The sequence below is a fragment of the Polistes canadensis genome, unplaced genomic scaffold (genome assembly GCF_001313835.1).
Source record: "Polistes canadensis isolate GaletaPanama2010 unplaced genomic scaffold, ASM131383v1 scaffold_650, whole genome shotgun sequence".
In the NCBI taxonomy this organism is placed as follows: domain Eukaryota; kingdom Metazoa; phylum Arthropoda; class Insecta; order Hymenoptera; family Vespidae; genus Polistes; species Polistes canadensis.
Genome location: NW_014570197.1, coordinates 3,263 through 13,960, shown reverse-complemented (window position 1 = coordinate 13,960; position 10,698 = coordinate 3,263). Strand labels below are relative to the sequence as shown.

At 27.4% G+C, this 10,698-nt stretch overlaps 1 protein-coding gene across 4 annotated transcripts in view; it reads left to right on the top strand.

Annotated features, from left to right (window-relative positions):
• The first annotated feature begins 684 nt into the window (after positions 1 to 684).
• LOC106792772 (tyrocidine synthase 3) overlaps positions 685 to 10,698 on the top strand; it is a 12,819-nt gene continuing 2,805 nt past the window's right edge. The window contains exons 1-11 of one of the 4 annotated variants that reach the window (XM_014759287.1): positions 685 to 1,290; positions 1,367 to 1,750; positions 3,762 to 3,820; positions 4,092 to 4,224; positions 4,389 to 4,667; positions 5,784 to 5,939; positions 6,169 to 6,395; positions 6,707 to 6,769; positions 7,422 to 7,632; positions 8,182 to 8,349; positions 10,172 to 10,368. In XM_014759287.1, coding sequence (XP_014614773.1) covers positions 3,788 to 3,820; positions 4,092 to 4,224; positions 4,389 to 4,667; positions 5,784 to 5,939; positions 6,169 to 6,395; positions 6,707 to 6,769; positions 7,422 to 7,632; positions 8,182 to 8,349; positions 10,172 to 10,368 — 1,467 coding nt within the window. In that variant the 5' untranslated portion in view covers positions 685 to 1,290; positions 1,367 to 1,750; positions 3,762 to 3,787. Of the gene's footprint in view, positions 1,751 to 3,440; positions 3,490 to 3,761; positions 3,821 to 4,091; positions 4,225 to 4,388; positions 4,668 to 5,783; positions 5,940 to 6,168; positions 6,396 to 6,706; positions 6,770 to 7,421; positions 7,633 to 8,181; positions 8,350 to 10,171; positions 10,369 to 10,698 lie in introns of those variants that run through there. The other 3 variants (XM_014759285.1, XM_014759284.1, XM_014759288.1) reach the window with 3 other exon arrangements.

The following is a 10,698-nucleotide window of genomic DNA, read 5'->3' as shown; positions in this document are numbered from 1 at the left end:
GAAAAAAAAGAAAGAATTAAATAAATAAATAAAAGTATGTTTCGTAGTCGTGGAAATTAAAAATAAATAAATAAAAAGAAGATTCGACGTGTTAATAACAATTGCACATTATATTTATCCAACAAAATATAACTAGAAAAAAAAGAGAGAATTAAATAAATAAAAGTATGTTTCGTAGTCGTGGGAATTAAAAAAAAAAAAAAAAAAACAAAAATAAATAAAAAGAAAATAAGATTCGACGTGTTAATAATAATTGCACATTATATTTATCCAACAAAATATAACTAGAAAAAAAAGAGAGAATTAAATAAATAAAAGTATGTTTCGTAGTCGTGGGAATTAAAAAAACAAAAAAAAAACAAAAAAATAAAAAGAAAAGAAAAGAAGATTCGACGTGTTAATAATAATTGCACATTATATTTATCCAACAAAAAAGAACCATAAAAAAAGAGTATTAATTAAATAAAAGTATGTTTCGTAGTCGTGGGAATTAAAAAAAAAAAACAAAAATAAAAATAAAAGAAAAGAAGATTCTACAATAGAAAAGATTTTCCCTCTCGATAGTGTTTTAAATAATATTTAACAATATAATAATCGTATGGCGTCACCGAAAGCAAGCCAAGCCAACATTTTGCCGGAGTTAGTTGGGGTCGCTGCTGTGAATGTATAAAAGCTGGTTAACTTAAATGGGAGGATACAGTTCTATCTCAGTCTGAGCGGAGCAAAGTTGATATCACCGATGAGCAACCAGAATTATACTTGAGGGAATAAGCGAACAAGAAGAAACAAGAATAATAACAAGAAGAAGAAGAAGAAAAACAAGAAGAAGAACGTTGAGAACGTAATTCCACTTGTACGTACTGAATTTTCTTCTTCCCATCCCCCCTTGTCCCCCCATTTCCCCCTATATCACCTATACCACCTGATTTAAACGATTACTAAAACTAGAAGAAGAAGAAGAAAAAGAAGAAGAAGAAGAAAAAGAGGGAAAATACGATTGAGGAAAAGAAAAATAAGTGAAATAAAACGAAGTAGGAGATAACAGGTTTCACCCTGAGTCACTCACTCACTGTTCACCGATTCGTTAAGATGTCGTTCACAATGCAACAGAATTGATGATAAAAAGGAAAAAGAGGGAATAGTAGGAAGAGGAAAAGGAACGAACGGAAGACAGTTTTAAGGAAAATCAAAAAATATAAAGGAATATATATCAAGTTTTAAGTTATAAAAGAAAGTTTCATTTATAATAGATACATAGATTTCTATAAAAACAGTCTCGAGAGTTCACTGGTATTTTTATCTCTTAATATAGAAGTATAGGTATTTCCTATATATATACAAGAGAAATTCTTTTGGTTGGTTGAAGGAGGGCACGACTAAGAGATTGTTAAAACGTGTGAAAGGACGACGCTACGACACAACGACGACAACGTTCTTGTATACGTGAATAAAACAAAAATAGAAAAGAAACCAAAAAAAAACAACAACAACAACAACAAGAACAACAAGCAAGAAAAAATATAACTATTTATAATAAGTGACAAAATTACATATGCGTATGATGTAATTCGAATTCTCGTGCAATTAAAAGAATTTGTTTATCGTTAGAAGAAGAAGGCAAAAAAAAAAAAAGCAACAAAAAAAAAAGAAGAAAAGAGAGAATAAGGAAATAAATATCCAAGAAGAAGAAGAAGAAGAATACGCGGTTCTGTAAAGAAAGTAGAAATTTTGTTGAAATCTTTACATCGTGGTGAGTACGATCATATAGAAATAATTATATTTTCTTATATAATTAATAACTATTGACATATGGTAACCCTTCTCCTCCCTCCCCCCCCTTCGTCCCCCTCCACCGCGTGTGTCTAGTTAGAAATAATTTAACGTTTTATCTCTCGTATTACCTTTTTCTAACTTTCTTAATATTTGATTGAAAGTTCCGACATTTTTCTTAGAATTTATTTTCCGAATTTGACATTTGCGTTGTTCATACAGATATATAATTTTCGTTGTTATTGGAATTGTACAGCAAATGTAGAAATTGTAATTTATATAATATATGCAACCGGTTTAACACAGAATTTTTAATAAGTATAGAAAAATTGTAAAATATTTTCAATGTGTATTTATGATCTATATTTACAAACATATTATGAATATTTAAATTGCATAATTTTGTTCAAGTACTTATTCTTTTTGTATTATTAGCTTACGTATTACTTGCTTGAACAATTATTATTTTTTTATACTAACGCTTACGTAAAACGTTCGATCTATGATGTAGATTTTATGATTATTTTCTATACACTTCTCATTACATGCATTTACATTTTTTCCGAGTCGTTTACCTTAATCAATTAAATCAAACGTTTCATGTATACATATATATAATTCTTTAAAGATTTCTCCTGTTCGAATTGCTTAACTGTAAGAATCATTTGTGAAACTTTTGAACAAAAGCAAATATACACAATAGTGTGTAATCATTTGTCCCACTTTCTAATACGTCCTCGTAAGAAATTCAATAGGAAAATTCAATAGTGGAAAATAAAAATGACAAAATTTCATTCCTATTAAATGTAATTCACCTGGCCAATTGGAATATTCAAATAATTTCAATTAAATTATATTTTATTTTTCAAATAGTTTATTTCTTTTTTTTTTTTAAACGACACCATATTGTCAGTTTAATATCCGTTTATTTTATTTCGTTAATTATTGATTGTTATCGTTACAATAAATAATTACTTTCATATTTCTCTGTGTTCATTTTTAAACAATAATAAAAAAAGAAATAAATTGAAAAGAAATTTACATTTAATATGCTTTTAATTGGCGAATGAAATTTGTTGGTTATCACACACACACACACACACACACACACACACACAACGCAGTAATAGTGCCTTGCATAATCGTGCAAGTGCACTCTGATATAACGCACGGTCTCAGTTTAATCGCAATACTGTATACTGTATATTATATATTCCTCGTTTGATCGATTATCATAATGTTTCTAAAAAAAACCCTTTTTTGTAAAAATTCCCAAAAAAATATATAACGAGTAAAATAAAAGTTGCTATATTAAAAATGTTAATTAAAAAAAAAAAAAAAAAAGCATTATAATATTGAAGAAGAATTTTCTGTTAGAAAAAAGAATACAAATTGTTAAATATTTAATTAATATAATAATTAAATTGTGTGTGTATGCGTGTGTGTATAATAATAATATTTATTTGTTCATATTTGAATTATATATATATAATATCTAAATAATATTATTTATTTAAATATTTTATTAATATCTAAATAATAATATATAATAGATATATATTATCTGTTTTGAAATTTAAAATGAAACAACATGAAATATAATTGAAGCATGATTATACCAAAGAACAATGTACCGAACACGCATTACCAGGTACAACGCCATGTAAAAGCCATAAATCGGTGTAATGGGTGTACCGGTACCAGTACCGGTAATCAACGGTATTGGATTTTGTATTTCTTTTTTTTTTTTTACTTCTTCGTAATACAATTGGATATGATTTTTATTGTTCTATCGACATCTTTATGTTTTCCAATTAATATTGATGATATACGATAATTAATTATTATGCTAGAAAAAAAAGAGGCTTCTTTATATTTTTTTTTACAGTAAAAGAAAAATCAGTAAATACAGTAAAAATAGAACTCCCTGACGTTTGTTTTTATATATCCTCCAGAGATAATAGATTATTATTATTATTTTCATTGAATAGAAGAGAAAAATAAGAAGAATAAGAAGATGAAATATTTAACAGAAATTAAAAGTCTAGACGTAAGTGTTTAACTTTGTATGCTTATCTAACTTCTCACGTCGAAAAGAATGTATGTATTTTTTTTTTCTTTTTTTTTTTTTTTTTCTAACGATTTAATAGTAAACTCATGTCGGGTAATAATTTTTTCTTTTTCCTCTTTTTCGTTTCGTGTTATTCGAAAAAATTTTGCAATGAAAAACGACGTGCGTTGTTGCGGGTGCTGTCGCAAATGTAAATTCTTTTTCTTTTATTTCTTCGACAATTTGCTCTGATTTTTTTCTTGTTGTTTAGATGGGTACCCTGCAACAACAATCAATTTTAAAAGGCCACCAAGTGAACGGGAACGGAGAAGTGGAATTACTTCACAAATTGTTCACCGAGACAGCAATTAGACATGCCGATGACATTGCTATCATTTACGAAGGTGAAAACAACAAAAAATGTTCAGTGAAATATAATTATCATTTATTATTGTCACATAAGAGAAAGAAAAATTTGATTTTTCATTGTTTTTTTTTTTTATTTCGATTAAGATGAATATTTAATATTTGTTGTTTTTTTTTGTTCCGTTGTTCGAATTATTCTCAGATATCAACGGTGAGATAACCGAGATGACATATAAAAAATTAAACAAATTAACCAACAAATTAGCGAGAACTTTGAGAAAATACGATGGGAATGCTGAAATAACTGGTCAACCCTTGATAGCAGTTTCCATGAGACCAACCGAAAAATTGCCAATTATTTTATTATCTATATTGAAAGCTGGCATGATTTATTTACCATTGGATCCTGAATTCCCATCAGCTAGGTTGAAACACATCTTACAGGAAGCCGAACCTACGTTGGTGATGATTGAGAATGATGGTAAATAACATTTTCAAAACTCTTACACATATTTTTAACGAACAAACCAAATCGATTAAGAAAAAGAAAAAAAAAAAAAAACAGGATATATTTATCTGTTTATTTCACAAATTTCACAACACGCAGATTTCTTTTTTTATTTTATTTTATATTATTTATGCGAGTACTTGGTCATAAATAATGTCCCATTATTTTAATATGACGAAATTCGACTGAACGACCGAACTAATGAATGAAAATAAAATAAAATACGTTTAAACGTTGCGAACGGTAATAAAAACCTTGGAAGATTTGGAAAAAATCTTGTAACACAGCCGAAGGCTATTTTAATGAGCTATTAGATTTACCGAGTAGTTATTTCTTGTATTATTTATTCAAGATAACCTTGAACGTTAGAAGAATAAACAAGCGAATGCTTTATTCGTTCCTCCCTGGCCTCCTACCAAGCCTCCTGCCCCCCCCCTCCACGTCACCCCATCCCGTTTGTTTCTTTTTTATTTTTTCTAATTAATCTCGGTGTCTCATTTTTTCGTTTAATTTGTCTATGTTGTATATATAAATCCACGATTGTATAATAATTTATTATCATTGTAAATATTAGTGTCGTTCTCGTTCGGATGATTAAAAATATTGAAAAGAAACGCAAATGAAAAATAATAAGAGATAAATAAAGAAAACTAATTGATCATGGAGACACGTGTATGATTTATAATATTTACATTTGAATAATCTAGTAATAAAACTATTTTTCAAGTTACTATTTTTACAATTACGTATATTACATATGATTAATTAATTTACCCTAACACACACGTAGTTACAGTTTTTCAATATTAAACTTGTACTTTTTTACAATCGGTAATTGTGTTACTTTTTACAAAAATACTCTCGTAATCTTTTATTAAGACTAATAATTATTGAATTTTAAATGTCATATCACGTTTGTATCTAATAAAAGAACCGGACAAAATATTCATATTTATTTGCATAAATAAATCGTAAATAACGTATATTACGAGGGTCCCTTCAAATTGCAAATTAGTTAGATATAATATCATTGAATAAAATAGAAACGTTAAAAATTGATAAAATAAATATGAAGATGAATTATTTTAGCTAACAATTCGTTGTATTCCGATACCGTAACAAAAACTTATGAACAATTATTGGACGAGGCACGGTTTGAATGTGACGATGATTTGGAATACAATGATAATCCTAAACAATTGGCTATCGTACTTTACACTTCCGGTAGCACAGGAATTCCAAAAGGTAACAACAACAACAAAATATCATTTCTTTTTTAACACGTTGAGCGTCTCATGCGAATTTTTAATAAAAATTTTCCCCATAAATTTCCCACGCGCTTTATTTTACCATTTAAAAAACAATTGTGAGTGTCAGTCACCGGTGACTGACGCGACACTCAACGTGTTAATATGTTAAAAACAAATAAACAAAAAAGAAAAAGAAATCCAATAAAAATCATATGAAAAATTAGGTGTGTTGATACGTCATTCGACGATTTTGAATCGATTGAACTGGCAATGGAGAGAATTACCATATTTCACGGACGAGAATCGTTGTATATTTAAAACAGCGTTAACTTTCGTCGACAGTGTGCCCGAAATTTGGGGTCCATTGTTAAAGGGACGTACTTTGGTCGTTGTACCTAAAGATGTTACCAAAAATCCAGAAAAATTCGTACGAACGTTGGAGAAATACGAGGTGAGAAATTTTATAATCGTTTTTATGTTCATTGCCAGAGATAAAAAAGATAGAAAGGCTGGGGCAGGGGCAGGGGCAGGGGCAGGGGGGAGGGACAGAGGATGAAGGTAAATAATAATTTGCATATGCAAAATAATAGAAAAAAAAATAGAAAAAAAAGAAAGAAAGAAAGAAAGAAAGAAAGAAAGAGAAAAATGGCACAGAATGAAAATAAATCCTACGATGTTGTAAACAAGTAAAGGTAAACTATATAATATGACATTTGCATATGAAATCATTCGTATGCATTTCATCATCCATTTTTTTTTCAGATCAAACGATTGGTATTGGTGCCATCCCTTCTACGATCCATGGTGATGTATCTCAAACTTCAGGTAAGAATGATCGATTAATTATTGATTTTTTTTCTTATTATTATTAATTATTAATATTTAAACGCGCATGGTGTGTGTCTTGAAAGGAAATAATAATAAAATTTGTAAGAGGTAGAAAAATAACTCAAGAGACAGATATGTGGATAAATAAATAAAACGCGAGTATAAATATCGATTAAAATAAACTAATAATTATTTGATGTGATAAGGTATGTCTCTTAAATGCATATTTTTTAAAATAATTATTAGATAGGAATTGATAATTATTAGTCATAAAATAGATAAATTTGCAAACTATATTTTTTAATTTGTTAGCTCAATTTAATTAGCTAGTTTTAATTTGTGTGCTTTTATATAACGTGTAAATAATTGGTTTTATTTCTACATACTTTGCGTAATAACAACAGAGAGAGAGAGAGAGAGAGAGAGAGAGAGAGAGAGAGAGAGAGAGAGAGAGAGAGAGAAAAAGAGAAAATATATTTAATTAAAAAGTATAATAAATTAAAAAGAATTTGCTTTTAATTGAAACTATTTGCATAATTTTGATAAAATAAAATAGAAATTTATTGACACTCTCGTTAAATCATTTTATAACAGAAAATTTTAGGAATCTTAAACGAATCTGTTAGATTTATTCTTAATGTTTAAATAGAATAAACAAAACGTGCTACCTTGTTTAAAACTTTGGATTTGTTCCGGTGAGATATTATCGATTGCTCAAGCAACCGAGTTTTTCGTTGCCTTTCACGGTAATAATAGAATGTTGGCGAATTTTTATGGTAGCACTGAAATCATGGGCGATGTTACTTACCATATAATGCAAAATTGCAATGATCTACAATTGTTGGAAAAGGTACCGATCGGTAAGTAAATTATGTTACATGCTTTTTGTGTATATATATATATATTAATTTACAAATATTTATATTATTAAAAATTAATTGTAACAAATTCTTTTATTTTGGATTTTCAATATGCAATTAATTTTGGAACAGAAAAAGAGAAGAAATTATAGAAACTTAACATTGTAAAACATTCGATATTGACTCTGGCTAATTAAATACGAACAAAGTCACATTAATAGTAATTCAAAACACACACACACACACACACACACCACACCATGGTCAACGATTTCAAGAACGAACTTTTAATTATTTTTTTGCCGGGAATACGTTTGCTTTATATTTTTTTTTTCTTTTTTTTTGTTTTATTATAAAAAAGACCCTTGAAACGTTTCATTTATTCTAAACTTTGTTAAACGTTTCCGTTCACTTTTTGCATTTGTTTTTTTGTTTGTTTGTTTTCTTTTTACTACATTATCATAACTAATAATAATAATAACAATATATTTTATTCGTTATAAATAAAATTCGATGTGCATATGGATTGTGTTTAATTTTCCCATTTAGGTAAACCTTTGGACAATTGTATCGTTTATTTGGTTAACGAGGACATGCGTTTAGTTTCTCAAGAAGAAATTGGTGAAATATTGGTAGCTGGTAAAAATTTAGCAGCTGGTTATTTACGTGATCGAGATTCCCATAAGTTTTTGGATAACCCTTATGCAATAGATCCAGGTTAGTTTTCATCTTATTTTCTAATATTTTTTCTTTTACTCTTTTTCTTTTTTATTTTTCCTATAAAATACATCTCAAAGTTTCTCAGATAATTTTTTAACACAAACAATTATTATTTTTTTATCGAGAAACAATTTATGGGGTAATGTTTATTTATCTAGCGTTGCAGTAAATTATTAGTAATTTTATCTAGTAATCATTTTAATGCTTTTTTTATTATTGACTCATATAAGTGTCGTATTCCCCCATGCAAAATGATATACGTGTACAATACTTATGTTTAAATCATACTGCAACGAATGGGTTACAAAATCTCGTTAAAAAAAGAATAGATAATTACTGAACATACACATTACTACTATTTACTACTATTTTTGATATCTCTTTCTCAATGTGTTTCAATTTTCATTACAATTATCTTTTAATTATTATCACGTCAATATGTGTATCAAAAATATTTGCTTTGTTTTCTTTCTTGTTGCAATATTCATAGATTGTCTGTTATATTATATACGAGTATAAAATTAATAGTTGATGAGAAGCAATCACGTATGACATGATATATGACCACTTATATAATTATCCTTTCTTTTTTTTTTTTTGTTTTTTTGTTTTTTTTTTTCTAATAAAAATGAATCAATTGTCGCTACGCAAGTGCAACTTTTTGATATCAGATTAAATTATATTGTCAGACAAGATTTGCTTCGATTTTATATATAGTATAAATACATAAAAGATAATTAATGAAAAATTGTATTATTTTTCTTTTCTGGAATTTAAATTAGCTTACGTTAATTTATTCCCATTACTCTGTCATTCCATTTTATAATTTGCGTGTACACTCGAGCGAGTATTTAGCACAATATTCCCATAATTTCTACTTTATTGAAATAAATTACAAAAATGTCACCGTTCGAAAAAAAAAAAAATAAGAAAAACGAAAGGGGGGAAAAAGAAAAAGTGAGAACGTATAAATTTATATATATATAATAAACACGTTGCATTAAAAGAGGCCATTTGATATTGATTAAAATCAAAATTCAACTTTCAAAACTCAACTATGTTGCATTATTATTACTATTCTAACGTGAATTAATAATTACATTTTATGTCTACAAATAAGTGTGTCACGGCTGAATGTTATACCAATGAATGTTATATCAAGGTTTATATCAATTAGTATACATTAATACGCATTAAATAACGATAAACGAAAAATGATTGGAAAAAAAATTTTGGTAGAAACGCGAAATTCGTTCAATTTTTTTTTCTTTTCTTTTCTTTTTTTTTCTTTTCTTTTCTTTTTTTTCTTTCTAACAATAAACTATACTTACGAATTAACTTTCAACAAGGTCTAACGTAACTGACCTAATAAATATCTTTTTAGTATTGTTCTTGAAAAGGAGAGAAAAAAAAAAGAGTTACAAAAAAAAAAAGGAAAAATTTTCCATACACATTTACGGTTACGAATGCAACGGATTGATCGGTCGATTGATCCAAATAATTAATCTGAGATAATTATTCTAGATTTATTTAGATATTAGTCTAAGATAATTCTAATAAGATTAGATAATTATTCTAAGTTAATCGTTTGGTACGCGAACGACTAACAAGCATGAACAAAATTAAACTGGTTATATGCATATCGTTATCGATTAAAAATAAAAATAAAAATAAAATAAAAAAACTATATATATATTAATAAACAGTTCGACATTCTCGTGCTCCATTTATTTTTTGTATTTCTTTTTTTTTTTCAAAAATAATATGTTGTTTCACTTTTTCTTATTTTTTTTTTCTATTTTTTTTTTTTTTCGAACAGATTATTCGAGATTATTTCGTACCGGTGATTATGCAAGAATCGTCAAAGGAACTATGGTTTACGAGGGACGTGTCGATTCGCAAGTCAAAATTCGAGGACATCGAGTTGATCTATCCGAGGTAGAAAAAATTATTTCAAGAATATCGGAGATCGATAAGGTTGTCGTACTTTGTTACAAACCAGGCGACATATCACAGGTGAGAATTGAAAAAAATTAATATGTAACGGTGTATGTAGAATATATTTTAAATTAATATTCGATACGTTTTAAAAACCTCAATGTTTGTCGTTATTTCTATCGTAAAAAACACCATTGAGATGTATTTATCATCTTATTAATCTTCGATAGTATTAATAGTTTCCATTTACATTCTTCCACCCCCTCCACCGATAACTTTAGTAATTTTTATTTAAAATAAGTTTCATTAGGATAAAACCCAAAAAATCGTGCATTTATTGCCGTTGTTTCAGAGAGACCTCTATATATATATATATAAATAAATTAAAAAAAAAATTACTATATTTAT